This window comes from Dromaius novaehollandiae, chromosome 20 (assembly GCF_036370855.1).
Source record: "Dromaius novaehollandiae isolate bDroNov1 chromosome 20, bDroNov1.hap1, whole genome shotgun sequence".
Taxonomy (NCBI): domain Eukaryota; kingdom Metazoa; phylum Chordata; class Aves; order Casuariiformes; family Dromaiidae; genus Dromaius; species Dromaius novaehollandiae.
Window position 1 is genome coordinate 9,325,724 of NC_088117.1, and position 22,901 is coordinate 9,348,624.

The following is a 22,901-nucleotide window of genomic DNA, read 5'->3' on the forward strand; positions in this document are numbered from 1 at the left end:
AATTGCTGCGCAAGCTTGGCCCCACGCGGCCGCCCCAGCCTCTCCGGGGCGCAACTAGTTAATCCCGGTGATTTGCCTGGGACTGGCTCCGTTTACCTGCGTACCTACAAGTATTACTGCTAGCTTCTGCTCGCTCAGCTTGCAGGGCGGAGAAAAACGACTTTGGGTTTTCTTTAAATGCCGAGTAGTTCGGAAGTGTGACAACTTATACTGTGCTGCTGTTCCTCCCAACTGAAACCTAATGATGCATGCATATCACTTAACTCCGATGTCGATAATCAGCACACCACTCGGTCTTTGCCGGAGCTATTAGAAGGCATGAAAATGAAATACCAACTCCTTTTTATCCTGTTACTGTACCATAATAACTAATAAAGGAGTAATAAGCGAGACATGGGGAATTTCCAGGGGAGTCATTACTACGGACAAGACCCGAAGGCACCAAGTGAAATCCAGGAATGTTGGCCAGTGCTGAACTCCCAGCCAGCGCTGCTCGCTCAAGTGATGCTGCTGTCGGAAAGTAAGCGCTCACAGCAAAAAAATGGCATGTGGGAAGTATTGTCCTTGCTCCAGTCAGAGGAGCAGAGATGGAGCCAGGGTCAAAGGCAGCCTTGCAGGTGAAGCCCACCTTGCGTCTCTGCGAGGCTTTCGGGCCAGGCCCCCCTCGAGATACGCTCCATCATTTCATGGGTCTCACTTGTGCACCAGGATATGGGAAACACGTTTCCCAGGAGAGCTCTAAGCCACCTCTGCCCTGTCGCAGGGCGGATCCTGTGTTTTCCAGGGGCTCCTGAATGGGAGAAGCCCCATAAAGACCACAGAGCAATAGGTCCAGCTAAGTCAGGTAACATTTTGAGTAGACAAGGTTGCAAACCACATGCAAGAGAGAGAGCACACTTTCTGACTTAGAAATTACCGAATTCTTAGTTAGGAAGGAGCAGTCGGTGTTTGGTGGTGGCGTACATGGGGGGCAGTGAGGGCTCTTTGGTTTTCCTCCCCATAAACAAACCTCCACGCAACCACGCGCGTGTCAAAAGCCTGATGCTGCTCGGGGACAGTCCTGTCTCCCCGCATCCCCCCGGCGCAGGGCGAGCTGGGCCTTCGCCTGCGTGGTTTTCTCACCCTTCCGCAGCCGAAGCCTCCTCTGCCCCTCAGCGCAGCCACGGGACATGATCTTTGCATCACCTATAGCTTCTGCTGCTCAGGGCTGGGAGGTGTTATCACACTTTACAGCTCTGCGTGCTAATCCCCTGCCTTGTCAAAGAAAAGCTGGTTTGGTTAAATCCCAGAGCACATTCCCACCATTATCAAAGCATTTCCCGGCCATCTGATTACCCATCTCCGAGTTTTTGCTTTGTTTATCCTATTAATTCCAGCCTCCCCCTCTTCCCCCGCCACACACACACGCAACTTCATTTACGGCATCGCTGCCAGCAGCAGCCTCCCCAAAATATCAGGGCACAGCACCGACAACTTACACGTGCGGGGAAACCCTCGTGACTAGAGCTTTTTCCTCGAGCAAACATGAGCTCATGATTTTTTTAAGCCCTTTTTTAAAAAAAAAGAAGAAGAAGAAGGAAGAAAGGAGTGGCACGCCCGGGCCTCCCGGTTATCTAACCAGCGGCAGCGCCGCGGAGCCCGGCGCCGATCCCGCCCCGCAGCGCCCGCCGGAGCCGCGCTGCCCCCGCGCCGGGCCGCGCTGCAGCCTCCCCGCGCGCAGCCTCCTCTTCCTCGCGCGGGCTTTGCTTTTTTTTCTCTCTCTCTCTTTTTTTTTTTTGCCTCCTCCCTCCGCTCCCCGCTCGCATTTCCTCCCTGCACCTTTAAGAAGCGCGTTGCTCGCCGCTGGGATGGTGTGTGCTAAAGCTGCACAGAGGAAGTTACGCAGCCTGGATCAGGCACGGAGATAAAAGCTCCGATCGGGATTGAAAGTGATAGCAAAAGGGATTTCGGCCTCGGCATTAACTTGCGCGGGGAGCCGGGGATTGCACAAAGCTCCCCGGCCATCTGCCCTTGGGGCCGGCGAGCCGCGGCGGGGCCGCGCTGCCGCCGCCCGCCGCCCCCGGGGGGGCCCCGGCCCCGAAGTTCACTTGCGCGCCGGGACCCGCCGCCGCCGCTGCCTCCCGGTAAGGACGCGCAGCGCCGAGCACCGCCGCTCCCGCGGAAGGGGGGGGGGAGGGCGGAGGGGAGGGGGGCTCTGCCCGCCGTGCGCGACCCCCGCCCCCCAATTCCCCATCCCTCCGCGGAGCCGGCACCCCCCAAACCGGGACCCCCCCCCCCCCCCGAAGCGGGACCGCCCTCCCCGGAGCCCCGCGGAGCCGGGCGCGGTGGCTCGTAACTTTGCGCGCCGCGCTCCGCCCGCCCCCGCGGTCCCCGGTCCCCGCCCGAGAGGGGCAGCGGCGCCCACGCACCGGGGCTTTTTCCCCCCGGAGTTTCAAAACAAGTGCTGCACAGCAGGAGATGCTCGCGGTGCGGGGAGGGCTGTTTTCCCGTTTTGCCTACTTTTAACCCAGTCCTTCGATTACCTCAAAGTCCTTTAGTGTAAAAGAAACCTTCTGCGAGGTAAAGGGGGGAAAGTGGCAGCAATTTGTCCGGAACCACAAATGCATTAAGGGAGAGCAGCTAAATGCAAGCGAGATTTACGGGTTTTCTGCCGGGAGCGCGGCTCTCCTTCGAGGTTTGCAGCGCTCTTCTCGCAGTCCGGTCTCCTGTCGCCCTGCCTGCGGAGCGCGTAATTCCTAACTTCGCTTTAAGAATTAAGTGGAAGAGAAAATGGGCATGGAAAAAGGACAGAAACTCCCCGCACTTGATGGGTGCGGGGGCGGGAGGGTGCGGGGGTTTTATTTTTAAGGCAACACCTCCGAAAGGAAACCGAGAGCTCCTGCCCCGAGTTCACTTTCCGCACTTAATTCCAGGGCAGAGAGTTGTTACTCAGTGTTGCCTCTTTATTTCAGCGGGGTGTTAATCCAATAAAAACAGGAACCAGCTAAGTCGAGATACAATCTAATTTTGTGTTTTTAATAATCTGGCTATCAGTCCCCTGCGATTGCCGAGTACTCTTCAAAGAAATCAGAAAGCATCGATTCTATTTGTTCCCATGAACTGCAGCTTCTTAATAATAACGGGTGAGGATTTATTTTCCAAGGACCAAACCAAATCAGGCAGGGCAAACCCTTTAATGCCGAAAGCCTTTCCCTTCCCCGGTTGTGATACGCCAGCTTATTTTAGAGCAACCTTGTGCAACTATTTCTGCAAAGGAGCTGTAACGTGCCGCTGCTGGCGCCGCCGGCTTCGCAGGCAACCGGCGTGATTGACTGCCTGCAAACACATTTTCAGGCAAATTTTTATTTCCCTGGGAATCTATGACATTTAGCAAGCATAACAAGAAACTAATAGATGTTATAGATCCTTTCTTCCTTGGGTTTTTCCCTGACAGCCGTTCAAGTGCAAAACGTAATTTTTAAGGCTATGAAAATAGATCCATAAACTTAACAGCACTGGAGTCCTCATTAAAACTCCCCAGCTTGTTTTATACACAATACTGAAGTCTCGCCCTCTCTGATGCTACCAGGCAGTTGGCCATGACCGATTTGATGTAATAATTAGGAACTGACTTATTATAACTGAAAAGACAGCTCTGATGTCAGTGGGACTTAAAAACACTCTGTGTCACACCATTTTATTATTTTTACTACATTTACTCATAATGTAAAAATAGCAGCCAGACTATTCTTTCTTTGGGAGTTTATTCAGGTCCAATGCAGCTATAATAGGCTCTTCTTCGAGAGCTTGCGATGAAGCATGAGAGAGGTTCTCCCTTCTGAACTCATTCATCCCCATCAGAAATCGTTCAACCAAAGAGGGGGGGAAAGGGAGATGGTAGCACAGCGACATGAACCCCCCTAACATGGATCAGTGCATCCATTAACCCAGAATTTCACATAGTAAAGGAGTTTTATGAGAAGGCAACTGCTGAACATGCTGTTGAAGCAGACAGCTCTAAATCCTGGAGAAAAAGTTGGGCAATCAAGTAAAAAGGGAATTATCCAGAGCCAAATTTCTGTTCTGGTTATACACCTCCCACCTTCTCTTATGAGATCTGTCTCTCCTGGAACTAATGGTGAGGGATTGCTTGACTTTTCCTCTTCTGTCATTTTGTTTTGGAATTACTCAAGATTTTTATAGCTCTATTGGAAAAAAGACAAAATTGCAGAAATGTTGCTTTAACCTGAAATGAATACTGGGGAGGTCATTGCTCTCTGTGTATTAGGTGAACCTTAAATGTTATTAGTACTTTAAATTGTTTTTTATTAAATGTTATTGTTCAGATAAATCATATATGGGGCTGCTGGACAATGTATCTGTCTCCCCAGCTGTCTTATTTCCTTATTTTTTTTTTTTTTAAGACTATCAATTTGTCTGTCTGTCCCTGGCCTGTGTCTGCATATTCTCCATCCATTCTCCATCTCCTAATGACCTATTGTTCCTTCTTGATATTATTTAAAGACCCATTAGAGCTATTGTTGTCCAGCTGCTGTAAAAATCAGATACCTTAAGTGGGGCTGCGCTCCCACCAATCTCCCAAACAGCAGGTCTGCCATAAGCATCTTACTATGGATTTCTTTTTATTAAAGTTGTACATCTCCCTTTTACAAAAACCTGGCTTGCGCCTCGGGAAGCCCAGCCAAGGTCTGCGCGTGTCCTCGGGGACTCGCGCGCTCACGAGCCTGGTTGCTCCAACCACCCCCCCCCCCCCCGCTTTGTCCCAGCTAATTTGTCTTCTAATCTGTTGCAGGTGGCGCCTGCTAATGACCCCCCCCCCTTTCCCCCGAGGATGGAAGGGGAACCAGCCCGCAGGTAGCAGCGGGGCCGGGAGCTGGAGGCTGGGGGACTTGCTGCTAAGTTGCCAAAAGGCCGCGGCGGACAGAGATCACCTTACGCGAGTGCCTCACCACCACCGCGGAGCCGGAGGGAAGGCGAGCAAGGCCGACGCCGCTCTGTCAATCCCATGACGGCGAAGGAGCCTGCTTGGACCCGCAGATGTTGCCACCCAATGCAGTAACGCCGATGCCATCCTCCCCGGGAAGAAGGGAGGTCTAGCCCCAAAGAGTCTCTCTTGTCAGAGTTGTATCGATGAGCAGATGCTATATTTATTTTACAAATTAACGTTCAAAGAACCCGGCAATTATTTAAAGCAGACCACAGGTTAAAGCACTCCACACAGCGACGCATTTGCGGCAGATGAGAAGGTGGCTGAAAACCTGATCCAGCACCATCTCGCAGCCTCTCCAATTTACTCCTATCAAATTTCATCAGCAACTCAGAACTTGATCTTTCTATTGATTGACTGGAGTCACCTCTAGATATTTTCATGCTGATTTGGAAGACCTTTCATATAACAAAAAGGGGAAAAATGAGGTTAAGGAAGACTTTTGACCACTGATCAGCAATTCTAGCCGAAACTTTCCAAATCGAGTGATTTGCAAAGTTGGCTTCTGCATCGAGAGCAGCTTTCCGTGTCTGAACACGACGTGGAGAGCGGGGCCATTCCTGTGATCGTCTGGATCTCCTTAGACTGGATCACTTTTGGATGAGGAGTTTCCATGCTGATCCCGAGAGCATCCCCTAGCCCAGTAGCTGCCTTTCTCGGGACTCTCGGCGCTTCCCTTGCCCGGGGATCCGGCCCGCGGTCCCAGCTGCCATGCCCTACCTGGTTGCTCTCCTTTTGCACTGTCTGCCCCTGGCCATGGGGCAGTATGACATTTGCAAGTCCTGGGTGACCACGGACGACGGCCCGTCATGGGAGTTTTACGCTTGCCAGCCCAAGGCCATGCGGATGAAGGATTACGTGACGGTGAGAGTGGATCCCGCGGGGATCACTTGCGGGGACCCGCCTGAGAGGTTCTGCACTCACGTGAGTATTTCCCTCCTTGCTTGGCACGCTGTAACGACTCCGCTGCGGGCAGCCGGAGAGCGAGCGTCCTGCCGAGACGAAGGACAGCGCGGTTTGGGGTGGGGGGGGGTGATGCTGCTGGCTTGTGCTCTCGGCCTCCCGGGCTGCAAAACGGGGAGAAGGTGCCTTGCCCGTCCCCGCAAGCGGTCGGCCCGCGAGCAGGGGATGGCACCGGCGTGCTACGGGACGGGTCGGGGGGAGCGCGGGATGGCCGAGCGGTGGAAAGACGAGTGCTGGTCCGGGAGGGTAAGGCCAGAGGTCCAGAAAAGCGCAGCCCCCGCGCCGCTCTGAGCACGCACGCCGGCTCGCCAAGACGCGTTCGCTGGCCCCATCCCAAAAAGCGGACGGAGTCCAGTGGACTCCCCGCCGGTCACGCCGGTGCCGGGGGCTGCCCGAGGCGGAGGCATCGCCCGGGGGTCTGGGAGCGAGGGGCGGGAAGGGACTCGCGCCTCCGCCGGCAGGTCCCTGGCTCCCCCTTGCTTCCGAGCCTCAGCGTGAGAAGACCCTGCGGACAGACACTTGCCCTTGTAGTTAAAATCTTTAACTTATTTTCCCTTCAATATTAATCGTTGCCTTTTATTCAGCGCACCGCAAGGCTCCGCAGGAGCATTTGATTTATAATTCACGAGCCTTTACGTTGCTGAGGAGAGCTGAGGGGTCAAACCAGAGCGCAGAGCGCGGGGGCTGCAGAGCCCCCTCCCAGCCGCGCTGCGGGAGGGCCGGACCCACCTCCCCGGGGCAGCGGGGCAAAGCCGCCCGCGCCGGCAGGGTCTCCCTCGGGGCGGTCCCCGAAGGAGGGGGACCCCCCCGAAAAGGTTGGCCAACCTACGACGTGTAACGAGGAGGGGAGTTCTCTGTCCCAGTGAGGAGAAGAGGGGAGCGGGCCCCGAGGTCCCACTGCCAGCACCGTCTAGGCATACGCTGTGAAACCGGGCAACCCTTTGAACCCGTGCCTCAGTTTCCCCAAATACACAGCCTAACAAACCCTGGGCTGCTTTTGAAAACCCGAGAGAAACGCACTGCTTTGCCATCAGGAGAGGCCAAGCACTAATGATGGCCAAGTCGTGATGACACCGGTATTTACCCAGTTCTCTCCAACCTAAGTGGTCCCAGAGGTTTTTCCCCTCATTCCCCACGGCTATCAGCTCCTCCTTTTCAATGAACATTTGAAAGGAAGGATTGAGTCCAAGGTGCCAAATAAAACAGTTAACTATTGACAGGCCGGTCTAGCTGCCCAGCTTCCCATCTACCCGCCTGGCTGCAGGAGGATTAAAAGGTGAACAGCAGCTTGCTCTCTGCTAAACTCGCTGCGGCTATTTGCAGATGCATTCCAGCTACCGTCGCTCGAGCCGTCGGCTTTACTTCCTTGGAGGTTGGTAATCTCCTCCTCCTACCCTACCAAACTCAAATCAGCCCTCGACGTCTCTCGATTCAGTCAATACTTCGCTTAAAATATTTCTATTCTGGGTAACGGCAGTATTTCCTCGGAGCGTACGATTGCCAAGTGCCGTAACAAGCCCCGCGCGCATCCGTGAATGAGAGTTCCCCAAATGCGAACGCGGATTTGCCTTCCTGTCCCTGCCTAACCCCGGGGACGCGCCTGCCCCAGGGCTCCTTCCGCGAGGCGGCAGCCGCGTTTCGGCACAAAACCCCGCAGAGACAGTGGGATCGGCGAGAAAAAGGCTTTTTCCACCGTGGGGCCGGGGCCCGACACCTATCACCACGCAGGAGGCGGCGAGCGCGACCCGCCGCGGATGCGAGCCGGGTGCTGCCACCCCGGCGCAGGGAAGCGCGGGAAGGAGGGACATCGATGCCGCCCCCGTGTCTCATTATCCCCTTCGGGTTTTAATTACGGCGCGGTACCAGGTGGGTTCGCGCACCAGCCCGGCCTCCCTGCAGCGAGGGTCTCGCGGCGACCGTGCCGCTTCCTTAGGCGTCTTCCAAAGCAGCGGGATGCCGTCCGTGGAGTTAAGCGGAGGTTGCTACGAATCAAGCGCAGCCGGCAGGACGCCAGCGCTGCTCAGACCGCCCGAGTCAGAACTAAGGACACGCGAGCGCCCGTAACGTGCGGGACGCGTTGCAGGGGCGGACGGAGGGAGATGCACCGCGGCGGTGCTGCTCAAGGCAGGTCCTACCCGCGAGCTCGCGGCAAAGCCCGGATCCTGCAAAACGGTGGCCATCTCCTACCAGGCTCTGAGCTTTCCGGCAGCGCTGCCCGTCCCGCAGGATCGCGTCCCACGGGTTTGCCCCTCCCAGCAACGCTTCGGGGTAGTTCTGCAAGCGCCTGGGGGATGCGCGGAGTTATCCGGGGTAGCGTCTTTCTCGTGGCAGTTTCAAGCCACATCTGGCTGCTCCTTTCCAGCTGTGCAGCATTTTGCTGCTCCTTGAAGTCGGGAGCTTTGCTTTCGCAGTGCGTGAACCTTCTCCTGTCCCTGCCAGCGCCCTTCGGGCAGGGTCGCCCGAAAACGGAGCTGTGTGGCAGCCTGGCAGGGAAGGGGGGTGGCAGGAACGGCAAGGTAGATGGAGAAGTAAAAACCTGAATGAAGCCAAAGGCGTGATTGAAGGCGAATAGGGAACAGAGCTTTTAGCCACAGGTGCTGAGGGAAGGGTGAAACTTCAAAGATCGCAGCCAGCGCATGGCATAAAACAGCTAAACGCGGATTTCAAATGAGGGATTTCCATCGGAAAGGCATCGCTCGCGCCTGGCGGGTCTCCCCGGCTCGTCGGGGCGGGTGAGACGTTCTGCGTTACGCTGCCGTCAAACCCGCCCGCGGGACGGGCGCGCGGCACGGCTGGCGGGTGCTCCCGGGTGTCGCGGTAGTCCGACGTGCGGAAGCGCTGCTTTGATATCGAGCCGGGACCTTGGGGGATTTCGCTCGCAAGCTTTGGCATTTTGCACACATGACAAAAAAATGGAGGTTTCTAGGGCAATTCACGTACAACAGGGGGAGGAAAAAAAGGAAAAGAAAAAAAAAAAAAGACGAGCGCACACCCACAGCACCTTCCCTGCTCCAAATGCGTTTGCAACTCAGGAGGTTTCCAAATCCTCCCAACCCAGGAAAGGTGGGAAGCGCAGCGGCGGTTTCCCCAGCGGGTCACCTTGCGAGACCCCCCTGCCCACCCTGAGCCGGGATGCGGCTCTTCCGCGCGGGATGCAGCCGGCCGGGGTGCAGGAGCCGGCCCTGCAGCGGGGGCAGCCCGGGCCTCGGAGGCCTCGCGACGCTGCTCCTTGATGCGGGGCCGAGCTCTCAGCCCATATCGATGGGTCAGGGGTATTTTTATTTAGCGTCAGCATTGTTTCACCAGCTAATAGAACTTGTTGATTTTGGCACAGGGACAGGAAGGGAAAAGCTTTATTTATTTATTACACGTTTGGCCAAATTTGATGTTGGGTTTAGCTAAGGCTTCTTAGCTAAACTTTTCTGGGCGATTTGATGTAAAAGGTTTATGCTGAAGAGCTAATTTCTCTTATGAGATGAGTTGATGCAATTGGAAAAAAGCAGACCAACATCTGGCCACAGAAACGCTTTTCCCTAAGTTCTTGTAGCTCCTCTAACACACACACACCTCCACCTAACCACATCTTTGCACCTTTGGTGAGGTGCAAACGAAGAACTGGGGGTTACCAAAAGGAAACCAAAGTTTTTAAAGTTGGAAGAAAAAAGGAATTGCTTCAGGCATCCCTAAAGGTGCAGCATGAGCTAGCGGTTAAAGGATGGACCTGCCCCTTCTGGCACCCTGAGCAGAAGGGAAAAGAAAGCCAAAACCAAGCAAACACAAACCCCATCGGAGCAGCCTTCCCCCCCCCCGGCCGCATCCCGCGGGAGCGCCCGTGCTGCCCTGGCAACGTCCTGGGTGCCGCAGGATCCCACCGTCGGGAGAGGCAGCGGCTTTACAGCAAATGAGGGAATGCAGCTCAGCGTCAAATTAGAGCGCGCTGGGCAGCGGGATTCCCCCGCGCAGCCCACAGCAATTTCCTTAAATGCCCGGTCTGGGATTCGTCTCGCCATAAAGCGGGATATTGCTCTGCTAACAAGAACCCTTTCGACTCGCTGATGGAAGAGACAGGGATAAAAATCCAGCTGTCAAGTAGGTTTAATTGGCACAGTGAGCAGGAAGCTCCCCCTCCCCCCCAAAAAAAAAGGTGGGAAAGGGACCAAACTGCTTGCAAAGGGAGGTTTGTTCTCTGAAGGGAGCAGCGGGCACGTGGGCGAGGGCCGAGGGAGACGACTTTGGCTGGAGCCAGGAGACCAGCTCTCGAAGCGTGTTTTACCCAACTTCAGACCCCAACCTGACCTGTTTACCGCCAGGACTTTGGGATCTGGGGTTTTAAGGTGCCGCAGTGCCGTGGCCCCTCCGCAGCGCCCGTCGCGTGATGGTCCCACGCAGGGACCACCGCAGCCGCACCGGCCAGTTCGCTGATCCGTCTGAAAACCGCCTCCACCAAAGCACCCAAACTGCTTCGCTTTTGGCATCATCGGCAGCTCCTGAACTCGGCGCTTGGCTGCGCAACTGCTTGCAACAGCGCGTGGGCAATCGGTAACCTCTTTCCCAGCGGCACCGTCGGAGGGATTTAAAGACGACCCGGGAACCTCACCCCGGTGCAGGGGAGCGCGAGCTTGCAGGGGGCTCGGTGCCGCGCGGGTCCGACCCTTCCCCTCGGTCCTTCCGACGGTGGCCACCAGTCCGGCTGCCGCGTGCAGGGGTGCCGCATCCTCACGGATGCTGCTCCCGCCTAAAGCCGCCCCTCCGGCACACGGCAAAATGCAACCAAGCACCGCTCGGGGGGGGCAAGCCGGACCAGCCCGGCCTCTCCTGCAGAATTAAATATTAATGGCAGCGTAGCAAGGCTCCCGGCAGAGGCTGCCGCTATCGAGCTTACGCGGCGCACAGGCTTTTAGAGAGCAGGACACTTTTCCTCCTTCCTAAGCATTTTCTCGGTGCTGAATCGATACTGCACTTAGCGCTGCGCTGTGCTCCTCGGCGGGGCCGTGCACGGCTGCTCCTCCGCGGCGAGCGCCCGGCTTAACCCGGCGAAGGGGGGATGGATCTGAGCGGCCCGATTTGGGGACAAGCTCCAGCAAAGGGCCCTGGGAAGAGCAGAGCTTGCAGCTCCTGGGTGCAGAGCGCGGGTTTGGAGATGGGCAGCCGCAGGATTAGGCCGCTGCTGCGCTGAATGGGCGCCTGAGCCGCCGGCTCTGGACCCGGCTCGCTGGGCTTGGGGTGTCCCTTAATCCAGCCTCGCCAACACGAGGGGCTGCCCCGTCCCCCCGCGCAGGTACCACCCTCGCCTGGGGATTACGGGGTCGGAGAGGAGCCGCTGCTGAGCAATGCCGCGGGAGGCCGGGCAGCATGCGCGCCCTGTGCGGGGCTGGATTATCCGCTTAGGAGAGGAATTTTCCATGCCGCCCTTAACCCTGGCTGCGCCTGCGGGGCCGGGCAGTGCTGCCGATGCGTCCCCCTGCCCTCCCGGAGCAGGGCAAAGCTTCTGCAGGAGCAAAAGCACACGTAACCGGACAAAAGCAGTATTTAAAAAATAAAATAGGGGAAGATGCATCACCTCGAAGAGCGCCGTTGAGGTTTGCTCCGGGAAAAGCAGGGTTTTGGGGAGCCCCGCGGGCTCCAGGCCGTCCCTGCCTGAACCAGGCCACTCGCAGCTGCCAGAAATAATCGCTGCAAATTAATTACAGCTTTCTCACCCCTCCGATCCCTCCCGGCCCGTGGACAGGGTGAAAATTAATTGTCGGAAAATGTTTCCCGTTCTGCGGGAAAAGCCAAGGAAGTTTCCTGCCTGGTGCGGCGCTGAACATGGCCCTCACCAGCCCTTTCCTGCGCGGAAATCGGTGTCTCCTCGGCAGCGATGGGCAGGGAAGCGGGGCCGAGTGTGCTCCCGTCGCGGGGAAGGGGCCGGTCCGGTCCTGCAGCCACCCGGCCTCGCTGCACCGGGAGCGCCCGCGCATTAGCTGCCACAGGGCCTCTAATCCCGGGATTAATCCAGCCGGGCTGGGGGGGGATTTGGCTGAGCGGAGAGGAGAGAAGCAGCAAAACAACTGCGCCAAAGCGAGCGTTTTGGCTTTTCCCTGCATCCCTCCCATCGGGGCACAAATCCGGCGCTGCCCGGGGCAGGGAAGGAGGTTTCCGTGCCGCTGCCTCCCCATCGCCCCTGCCAGTGAAACCGCCCCAAAACCAAGCCGGCTCGAAGGCCAGCAAAATGCCGATTTCTCACGGGGCTGTTTTCCCCCCAAAACGCTTGTGCTGCTCGGCAGAGCTCCCCGTTGGGGCTGGTGAACACCTGGGGCGGAGGGGAAAGGCCACCCGAAACCCACACCCCGCTCTCGCCCCTCGGTCCGGCCATCGTCAGCTCACACAGAAAAGCCTGGAAAGAGCCAAGATCCGAGATCTTGCGTTTCCCACCCGAGAGCCAGTTTGGGGGAAGGAAAACGCTACAGGAACAAGGACACGACCGAAGCCTACATGATAGCGCAGATGTTTGGGTCAAACCGATGCATTTAACTTTTTCCCCCCTTTGATAAAAAAAGCAAAATAAAAAGCCAAGAAAAAGGCCAAGGCCTTTGTTTAGGCCTTGACCGAAGCAAAATGACTTCACCGAGCAGGACAAACCCCTGAAAGCAGAGCAAGTCCAGGGACGTTCCCATGGCCAAACAAATCGGACCGGGTCACGAGAGCTCTGGCTACATCCTGGGCCAAGCTGTATAAACTTCCACATCATCCACTTGTTTTTCATGGCTCAAATCTTCTCTTTCCTTTAACACTAAGTGTTTTTCTTCATCGCGCAGCTAGTGTTTGTAGTTTCTTTCCAGTTTCCCCTTGGCATGGAGATCTACTAAAGGCTGCAGTTTTATTTCTGTGCAGCTTTCACCATTCACAACAGATGTCTAGTTTATTTAAAATATTCAACAGCCTAATGATTAATCAAGCAATTTCACCTACAAAAATACATAATTTTGTGCTGGGAGGCTTAAAAATGGCATTATCTGCCAAAAAAAAAGCAAAACAACTTTGTACGCTCCTTAGGAGCCCTAGAAACCAGCTAGGTTTTGTAAAACTGGAGCCTCTTGTTGCATCCGCTCGCCCGGTCCCCTCCCTCGCCAGCAAGGTGGGCCGGCAGTTTCGCTCCAGCGCCTCGTCCTCCCGCGTCCTTGCTTGTCAGACTGATAGCTTGTGCCTTAAGAAATCCTGCCTCGGCGAGCGGGTCGCCGCGTGTCGGCTCTGCCCTTCCACGCACCCCCGGTGGCATTGCCGTCCCTGCACGGCGTCACCCCGGGGTGCAAGGCAGCGTCCTCACGCCAGCGCGGATCCCCTGCCCTCTCCACGGGCAGGGGCCAGGCAGCGGTTTCAGAGGTGCTGAGCCCTCCTGTCCAAGTGCCTTCAGCAGGGGGGACAAGACAGCAAGGGCGCTGCACCCCGGGGTGACACCGAGACATGACCCTAAATTGCATCAACCCACAAGCTAGGACCAGCCTTAGCATCCGTGGTAGATGTTTTGCACGACCTGAGCGCTGACACCGGCGCGGGGACGAGCCAGGGCTAACCCCCAGGGCGGATCTGCAGCTGGACGGGCGCATCTCTAGGCACGTCGTGCCTCCGGCTACCTGGGGTTTGTTCTCACGACTTGTCCTCAGCCACACTCTCGCCTTTTGCCTCCAGGGCTTGGCCAGTTTGGGCTGCAAGCTGAAGCTAAGCAAGGCTACATCGCTTTGGTGCACACATTAAGAAAAGAGCAGTCGGAAGGGCTTGCTGGAGAGCTGGAAACCTGCAACATCTAGTTGCTGTGAGGACATTCACGACTGATTTAATAGCATGAGACTCAAAGTGAACTGTTTTATTTTAAGCTTGCTGAGACCAAGTTTGACTGGCTAATGCATTCTGACTTTTATATTGAAGACGTAAATATCTCAAGACTCTGGACAGATTCTTTGGAGGACACATGGTTTGGATGAGGAAAACAGATTCAAAAATAATACCTGGAATTGTTTCAACAGTGCTTTAACCGATCTTACGAGGACCAACAGAGCAGCCAAAGTATGGCCATCTGTTTCCGTTCTTCCGTGCCCTCCAAGCTGACTCCAAACCACCCCACCATTAGAAAATGCATTGAGCATCCCGAGGAGGAAGGACATTCCAATAAGCCAAACCCCAAAAAGGAACACTTCATTTTCACAGAGGAAGCTATAAGTGACGTGACTCACTTGGTGGCTTTTGAGGCCCTCCCCGCCCCTCAGCATTGTCACTTAAAGGTTATTCTCTTTTGTTTGCCCTGTAACAACCGATGCACGGATATCCAAACCATATGCCACTCCTGAGTATCAGGTCAGTTAAAGACACCTTTGGGCTTGCTGTCTGCGGAGCTGTGTGGATTTACAGGTTTGAATGTACGGGAGTGAGCAGAGATCGTGCACCTACCTCTCCGTTTTCTTTGGGACAAGCCTATGGGCAATGAGCAGAGCTTTGACTCCGCTTCGCCCTGCTCTTGCCACACCAGGTCACATGCGGGAGCCCTCCCGGCCAGGCACTGTGCTTTTCTGCTGGCCTCTGCAGGGTCAACTCCATCCCTCCAGACGGGGAAGCCCAAAGGGGACCATGCCTGTCAGACCATCACCTGCTCCCAGACTTGCTCCACCTCCTGCCCCCTCCACCCTTTGCCGTGGCAGGTGTCATCTCACACTTCCTCGCTGGCTTGGCTAGCGTTTGGTCCTTCCCAACCACCAGGTCCTTCCCTCGCGCAGTTTGGCAACGGCTTCATAAGGAAGCCTCCAAAGAAAGCCTTGCTAGGAGCAGTCCCCTGCTGCACCACCAGCTCTGAAGGCAAGGCTGGCCCGCGTGGCTACCCTGGGGCTACCCACAGCAGCAAACACTCAGCGGAAACTCAAATTAACCCAGCCGAGGTGCTTCGGCAGCCCTGACTGCTGCTGCGCGCGATGCAAGGACAGCCCCGGTAAGGGGGGTCTGGTACGCACGCTCGGCCCTCGCTGGGGCAGAGCTGCTCTAAGCAGCGGCCTCGGTCTATCGGCAGCCTCCCGCCGCGGCCACGAGCCTCGTGCCAGGTCCCGCCGGCCGACAGATCAGCCGCACGCCGGGAGCTCACCCGGCTGCCGCTTCGTTTGGACAGGAGGGGAAAACAGAGGTCCACGATGGTCTTCTCAGGACCGACCTGTCAAGCCACCTGCGCGACCGCTAGTTCACAGTGGGACCATACTGCAGCGCAATGTGTTGGCTCAGCACAGGAAACGGTGCTAAAACCCCCTGAGCTTCCACCGACATGGATTTTTCTTCCTTTCCTACCAGCGACCACTGTAAACCATGCTAAAAAGCAGCAATATCCCCCAGCAGGAAGCTGGGTCTCATTAGCAGAGAAAAACAATTCCCCCGAACGCGACGAGTCAGGAGTGTATATTAAATATGTCAATACTTTTTTTTTCCCCCGTTAATCCTTGCTCCGGAACAGCATGTCACAGCAGCAGAGGGTCCACACGGGGCGGCTCAGAGCCCGATACGCCCTGCCCAGCCTCCTGCCCTGCTCGTGGGGCTTTCACCCCTCTTTGGGAAGAAAGCAAGGGGAGCGGGGCAGGAGTCAGCACGGTGCTTGTGTCCTCACAGGCACAGGTTTGAGAGCACGCTGGGGCTGAAAACGGTGCAAGCTTCGCCCCGTTTCCTCCAGGGTCAAACCACGAGCGCTGAGACAGAGCTAGGCTGCTTTCAGGGCTCCATCACCCGTATCACAATTTGCGTATTTTTCACCAAGGCAGCTCAAACAGCTTTTGCTGCTGCACCCGGGCTGCTGGTGCACATGCGCTACAACCCATGGTTTATTTACAGGCCCCCCCCTTCCCCCAGGGCCACGGCTCCATCCCCTCCGAAGGAGGCTGCTGCTTGCGTGCGGATCAGCTGCTCGGTGTTTCGCTTTATCCCCGCTGCTCGCTGAGCAGCCCTCTGCCTTATTTACAGCGTGCTACTCCAGCCCTGCTCCAAAGACGGAATTATTTATTTCCTCCTGGGCTTTGCTCAGCTTCTCAGCGCCGCGGCCTCCGCACGCTTCAGTCGCTCGCGCTCAGTGCGTGTCTTTGGGTCTGGGAAGGCACGATGGGCCCATTTGACAGACGCAAAGGCAGGACACAACTCCATGCGGCTTCCAGTACTTCTGCTTGCCCAACTGGAGGTGGCAAAAGCCAGATTTCTCCAAAGCACCTCACATATGCATCAACATCCACATCCAAAGCACAGCCTCAGCCACCACCGCGCTTGCAAGCCCTCGCTTTGCAAGCCAGCTTCCCTCCTCCCCTTCCTCCAGGGGGTCAGCTGGGCTCCCCAGAAGCCACACAGCTGCCTGGGCAGAGCTCAGCTCCAGCAGTTTGTTGAGCCCAGGGCTCTCCCAGCCCCAGAGCCGGACACAACCCAGCCAGCCGGGAGCCCCGACCCCTGCAGCCACCCAAACCTCCGGCTCCTGCCACAAACCAGGTAGCAGCAACATCCTGCACCCCGACCGCAGCGCCAGCCCGCAGCACACGCACCCAGAGCGCAAAGCATCCGTAAAACAGACCAGAGAGCCCCTCCGGGCCTTACCTTGCAAGCCTGCACGCTCAGCAGGACCGAGCCCATGCCCCAGCAGCCTCCTCTCCTCCATCCATCAGCCCTAAGCAGCTCCAGCTGCTTTATCAGCTCCTCTCACTGCCAGGTGGCTCGGCCTCCTGGGAGACGGGTCCCAGCTCTGCCGCGGAGCCCAGGGACCCACCGGCCCCTCTCCGTCCCCCAGTCCTCTGGATCTGGGGTCTGGGAGGGAGGTAAAATGACAGTAACAAATAAAGAGAAGCCTCACATGCAAAAAAGATTTACAGGCTGCTGTGGACCCACGCAGAGCTTTTCGGGGGAATAGGACCTCTACTGCACAGCCCCACTTCATCCCCACAACAAGTCCGAGCTACGCGGGGGCTGAGGCAGGGGCTGCGGGGAAAAAGAGCCTGTGGTTAAGGGCTTTAACACACAACTGCATGTACAAGAAACCCACGGAGACAACCCTGACACGCACACCCAAATTCTTCAGCATTCGGTTGTGTGACCTTAATGATGCGCCCTTAATGCAATTTGGCACGTGACGTGCATGCGTGTGTCGCTGCCAAACGCAAAAGCTCGGTCATGCGGTGCCATACGTGGGCAAAGCAGCCCCTGCGCGTGGTTGGAGCTTCTCTCCCGTTGCCCGAGCCCGTGAGCAACGAGTGACACAGCAGAAGGAGCAGTAGACGCTGTCATCTGGATAGGAGGAGACATCCTTGGCGGCGCGGGCCCCCGGGGGCTGGCGAGGATCATTGCACCTCTTGCCTCCAGCCCGGGAAGGCGGCGCGGCTCGGGAAGCGGCTGGTCCGCGGCTGAGCAGCAGGACCGCCAGCTGCACATGGCAGCGCAAAATTATGTAACTTCATTTCTGCAAAGAAAGACGTTAACTCAGATTACCTTGTACTTGCCACAGGCTAAGAGCACGCGTACGAGCAGCAAACACAGATCGGTAGGAAGTGTGTTTAGCCTGCAGGATTCCTGGCTCCCCTTCTGAGAGAGGAACGAGAGAGGTGGCACAGGGTCGCCCACCCGTTCCCTCCCCCTCCCCGTTCCTCTTCCCAAGTCCTTTCCAGGTCAGCCTGCTGGCTATTTTGGGCCAGGATACTCTCCTCGGGGCGTCCTTTGGGGACAGCAGAGACGCTGGGAGCACAAACCAGCATCTCTGCTCTTTCTGCTGCTGCCTGGTCCTGTCCCGGCTCAGGGAAACTGGGCGTCCTTTCTGTAGCTCTGTGCTGGACCGTGCTCGGAGAGGCTGTGGGGATGGTGTCTCTCCAGCTGGTTCGGTGTGAGGAGCTGATGAAGGCAAAAACATGCGTAGTAAAGCTGGCACTTTGGGGAATTTTAGCCATTCAGTTCCTGCAAGCGTGAACTGCAGCTTTCCATAGGCTCATATCTCGGCCAAGCATAAGCCAAGTTTCTCAGAGACCGTCTCAGGGAATGTGCTTTCTACGAAAATCACCCCCTTGCCAAATTTAGAGGCCCTTTCCCACAGGGCCTTTCAAAGGAAACAGCTCAGTCAGTCTTGTAACAAAGGCAAATCCACATATTTTTGTCTTAAATTCATGCTCAGAAATAGCATCATCCAGAGCCAGACCCCCGGCATGCTCCGTTTCAGCCGAGCGGTTAACACTGGCAAACGTAAACGCAGCTAAAAGCAGCGACTGGGCAAGTCAGGCCACGCTGCCGTGAGCTCGGGGCGCCTGCGATGCCCCCTCGTTGCCTTCTGCTCTCGTGACAGTTGTTGTTCTTCCAGGAGAACCCGTACCTGTGCAGCGACGAGTGCGACGCCTCCAACCCGGACCTGGCCCACCCGCCCAAGCTCATGTTCGACACGGAGGACGAAGGGCTGGCCACGTACTGGCAGAGCGTGACGTGGCGCCGCTACCCGGAGCCGCTGCTAGCTAACATCACGCTGTCCTGGAACAAGAGCATCGAGCTGACGGACGACATCGTGATAACCTTCGAGTACGGCCGGCCCACCATCATGATGCTGGAGAAGTCCCTAGACAACGGGAGGACTTGGCACCCGTACCAGTATTACGCGGATGACTGCATGGAGGCATTCAGCATGCCAGCACGGAGGGTCAGGGACCTCTCTACCACCAGTGCCAACAGGGTCCTCTGCACAGAGGAATATTCCCGCTGGGCGGGCTCCAAGAAGGAGAAGAACGTCCGCTTCGAGGTGAGGGACCGCTTTGCCATCTTTGCCGGCCCCGACCTCAAGAACATGGACAACTTGTACACCCGGCTGGAGAGCGCCAAAGGCCTGAAGGACTTCTTCACCGTGACCGACTTGAGGATGCGGCTGCTGAGACCGGCCCTCGGCGGCACCTACGTGCAGAGGGAGAACCTGTACAAGTACTTCTATGCTGTCTCCAACATTGAAGTCACTGGCAGGTAACGGCTGCTGTATTTCTTTGGGTGTCTCTTCTCGGAGGGATGAGAAGAGGGTTACTGTTAGAAAAGTGAGCTGTCAGCGTTTCTGTCAACCGATCAGATTATCAGCCCGGTATTTCTCCCTCTAATACTCTCTCTCCCAAGCCAGGACAGCATCAGGAGTAAAACAGCTGTGTCCTTGCAGCAAGCGGCTCGGGCACTCGCAAGGTCACAGCAGGAGCGCCTGACGAGGACGCTCGTGTCCTCGCTGGAGCCGGGATGGTACGGGGGGAGCTCAGGCACGGCTCACGACAGGGGCAAGGACGGGAAGGTCCGAGTTTGGTTTCCCTTTTGGATCCAGACACACTCCTTGAGCCTGGCCAGGCTACTGCCCCCATAGCTCATCGGTCCCATCCTCATACGTGATAAAGCACTTGGGAATGAAAACTAGGCTCCAGTGGCTCTGCTTCGCCCCTCTGCAAGGGCTGCCCGCCCTGGGGGGAGACAGGGCTCGAAATCCTTGCGAGTTTGGGCTTGTTCCTCAGTTTCTCCTAGTGCACTACCCTCCTACCCCTGAGACACGTTGCCTGACCTCAGCCTGTTTAGTGCCCGTAGCCCCTGCCCAGCCGTGAAGGCTGAACATCCACCGTGGTGGGCGAGCGCGATGGCGTTGCTCACGCTGCAGCTGCCTATGTGTCCCATGTTCCAAGGCAGCAGCCCAGAGGAGAAGTCCTCTGAGAAGCTGGAGGCCAGACGGGTGCTGAGACCCTCCTTCACGTGCCCACGACTCCAGCAGGGCTGGTGGGCAGGATTCGGGGGGGGTCGTCTTCCTTCGGGGACATGCGCCGGGCTCCGCGCAGCGATGGTGCGAGCAGGACGGGGCCTCCCGACTCGCCGCCGGGTCGTGGGCTCGGACTGGCGCCGCGGGGGCCCAGCCCCGTCGCACGAGGTCGGGGTGAGGCTCAACCCCCCCGCGGTTTCGGGGCGAGGAGGGCAGGAGGGGGGTTTGTTTCTCCGGGTTTTTGTTTTTCGTTTCTCTGTGCGATGCCATATGTTATGTTATGACATCAACCGAAAAAGCAAAGTAAGGTGGAAAAATGCCGAGATGGCTAATTTCCCATCCAGCTTGTGGATTCAGCTTGTGCGAGACTTACAGGCAAGAGGGGGAAAAAACCCCTCCCCGTCACCCAGCCTCGCTAACGAGGATCACCACAGCGACGGAGGAGCTGTTTGCAGCCTTTGCAAACTGTTTGCTCCGGAGCCTTGCAAGCAAGAACGTGGTGCAGGTGCCACCGAGCCCAGCTCCGAATTTGCTCCACGGGAGAGGGAGCTGGGGCAGGGGCAGAGCCCTTCTTTCCGTGGGGGGAGGCCGGGAGGTCACCGCGGCGGCACAGCCGGGGTGACCAGAGCCTGTCCCAGAAACGCGCGGCCGGCCGTGCGGGGAGCCGTGGGCCGGGCGCCGGCAGCGGTGGTGGGCAGAGCGCGGGGGGACGCTGGGGCTGCAGCAGACTGCGGGGTTTTCAGCTCAGGAACTGGTAAATTGGGCTTAAATAGTCGATGCCTTTGTGCAATGACCTTTGCTTTCTACGCATGGGTAAGATTCATACGTAGTGTGCAGGCCACCCAGGACCGGCTACCGCACCCGCAGCACCCTCAGCATACTTGATGCTTTAAGACACACGTTAAAATACAGCCATTGCTGTACGGCGTTCGAGGCTCTCGGCGTCTCAGGAATGCTTCTCGCCACCAAGACCCTTTAACTTGTGTGTCCCCCGTGCAGGATATGTCACTTGAGCATTTTTCGCTTCCCGGCTGTGCTGGTAGGACTCTCCACAAAGCAACGTCCACCTTAGTGATCAGCTGTCCTCCTCCCTCACCCCTCCACCCCCACCACCCTTTGAACGCACCGACCACATTTAATGACATTTAATAGCAGCGGAGAATCCTTAGAGATATTAAACCCCTAGAATTTTTGTGAAAACAGGCAGCCAGGGCCGGGGACACAAACCCCTTTGAACGCCCCGGGGTCGCAGCCTCTATTAGACATCAGAGCACCTACAGCAGCCTGCGTCCTCCGAGCAGCGGCGGCAGGAGACCCGGGCAGAGACCCGCGGCTTCGGCTTCCCGCAGAAGAGCCGTGGTGGAGCGGCTCAACGCGGAGCTCCGGCAACGAGCAAACCCGCCGCAGCCCTCTGGTTTTGGCGACTGCGGCGTCCTTTGAATTTACCACTCGGACCCTGGCGGGTGAGCGAAGGTGCTCAGAAGCTACCGCCAGCTCTGACCTCAGGCTTAGCAAGAGAAACTTTTGATTTATTCATTTGTTCTTCCCTCGGAGAGGGAAGAGCCACCGTGGGCTGTGCAGCGGGTGAGGCAGGGTCAGACTGCAAAGGGCCGCTGGAAGCTGCAATGCTGCTTTTTGCCGGGGACAGAATTGGCCGGCTTTGGGTGTGTTGGCTAATTTCTGGAGACCTCCCTCCAGCGCTGGCAAGGTGCCCCGCGTGGAGGGCTGCCAGGGCTGCCGCAGCCCGCGGCACGCTGCTCGGCTCCGCGCTCGCTCGGCCGCCGCGCCAGGGCCGCAGGGAGGAGAGGGCTCTTCCTTGAGCGGGGACAAGGAGCGCTTGTAAACCAGCCTCTGCTTCCACCCCAAATGCAAAAGGCTGAGCGAAAGCAAGACCCAGCTCTGCACGGCTCCAGCACTCCCTGTCTGCAGCCGCCGCTTGCTCAGCTCGTCCCCAGGAGGGACAAAACTCTCCCTGGACAGACGGACGCGCACGAAGCTGCTGTGTGTCCTGGGCTGCCTCCTGCCCCACGATGGCCCAGCGCCGGGCGGGATGGCCTCCCCGGTCCTGCCGAGGAGTCGCGGTGGGGAAGGTGGAGAAGCTTCATGTGAATTACCCCTCTGCTCCTGCAATTATTGCGGTCCCAGCAAGCAGGTTTGTCGCTGGAAAGCAATCTAATGCCAGCTGCAAGCAAAGCCAGTTACAGCGCAGGGACCGAAAGCAAATTAAATCTTGTGTCTGGCTCAACAAGGGGTGGGTCACCAGGAGGACGCGAGGAGAAATCAATGCGAGACGGACACAAGGGCTGCAAGGGACGGGGCGAAGCGGCCGCGGCGGTGCGGGCAGTCGCAGGGAGGAGGAGGACGTGCGCTGCCCTTCCCAGGGCCCAGGAGCTGGACGTGTTGGAGCGGGCGGAGAAAAGTGCACGGCTAAACCAGTGCGTGTCACTGGGGACACACTGCCAGGGTCAGAGGAGAGGAGAAAGGAGATGATTATGGAAACGAAAGGCAAAAAGCAGCCAGAAGGTCTTACGCAGAGAGCAGAGGAGCCACGAGCCAGCGACCAGGGGACGGGGTGGTGATGCTGAGAGCTCGAGCCCCCCGGCCCACCCCTGCCCTGGGGCACCAGGCAGGTGACACTTTGTCCCCCCGGTTTGGCTGGGATGGCACTTTGGCTCGCAGGCCCCGCGGCATCACCAGCCCCCGGACAGCACCAGGGCTTGGGCAGGCAGGAGCGCGGCAGGGTCCCCGCAGGGCTGGTGCTGACGCGGAGCCGCGCCGGGGCCTCCTCTGCCCCCGGAGAGCCCTCTCTCCGCACCGTCTCCTCCCGCAACCTCAGCCGGGTCCGTTTCTCCACTCACAGCCAACAGTTTATTTTTATTCTCTTTCGACTTCTTGGTGTCTTTTTCTTCTCCTTTTTTCCTCTTCCATCCTGTCCCTATCGATCCGTGGAGTAACCGGAGAGGCAGAGCATTCAAGACAGGAATAGCCAGGAGAAAGCCCTTGGCCTGTGTGCTGCGCACATGCCAGGCAAGGTGAAGAGGGGAAGCGGAAAGACTTTTCCCCACGGATCTCTGTTCACCGCTTGGTTTTCTCCTCCGCGCAGCCGTGCACTCGGTCGCCTCCCCGGGACGCGGCGCCGGTGCGAGGAAAGATGCTGCTCCTGTTTCCATTACACACCGTGTCCCTTTGGAGTAATTTTTTCCCCTTCATAACGTCAGTCACCGC

At 57.5% G+C, this 22,901-nt stretch overlaps 1 protein-coding gene across 2 annotated transcripts in view; it reads left to right on the forward strand.

The window, feature by feature from the left end:
- The first annotated feature begins 1,691 nt into the window (after window positions 1–1,691).
- Window positions 1,692–22,901, forward strand: part of NTNG2 (netrin G2) — a 41,017-nt gene continuing 19,807 nt past the window's right edge. The window contains exons 1-3 of one of the 2 annotated variants that reach the window (XM_064523780.1): window positions 1,692–2,123; window positions 4,793–5,911; window positions 18,273–18,916. In XM_064523780.1, coding sequence (XP_064379850.1) covers window positions 5,699–5,911; window positions 18,273–18,916 — 857 coding nt within the window. In that variant the 5' untranslated portion in view covers window positions 1,692–2,123; window positions 4,793–5,698. The remainder of the gene's footprint in view (window positions 2,124–4,792; window positions 5,912–18,272; window positions 18,917–22,901) is intronic. The other variant, XM_064523779.1, reaches the window with a different exon arrangement.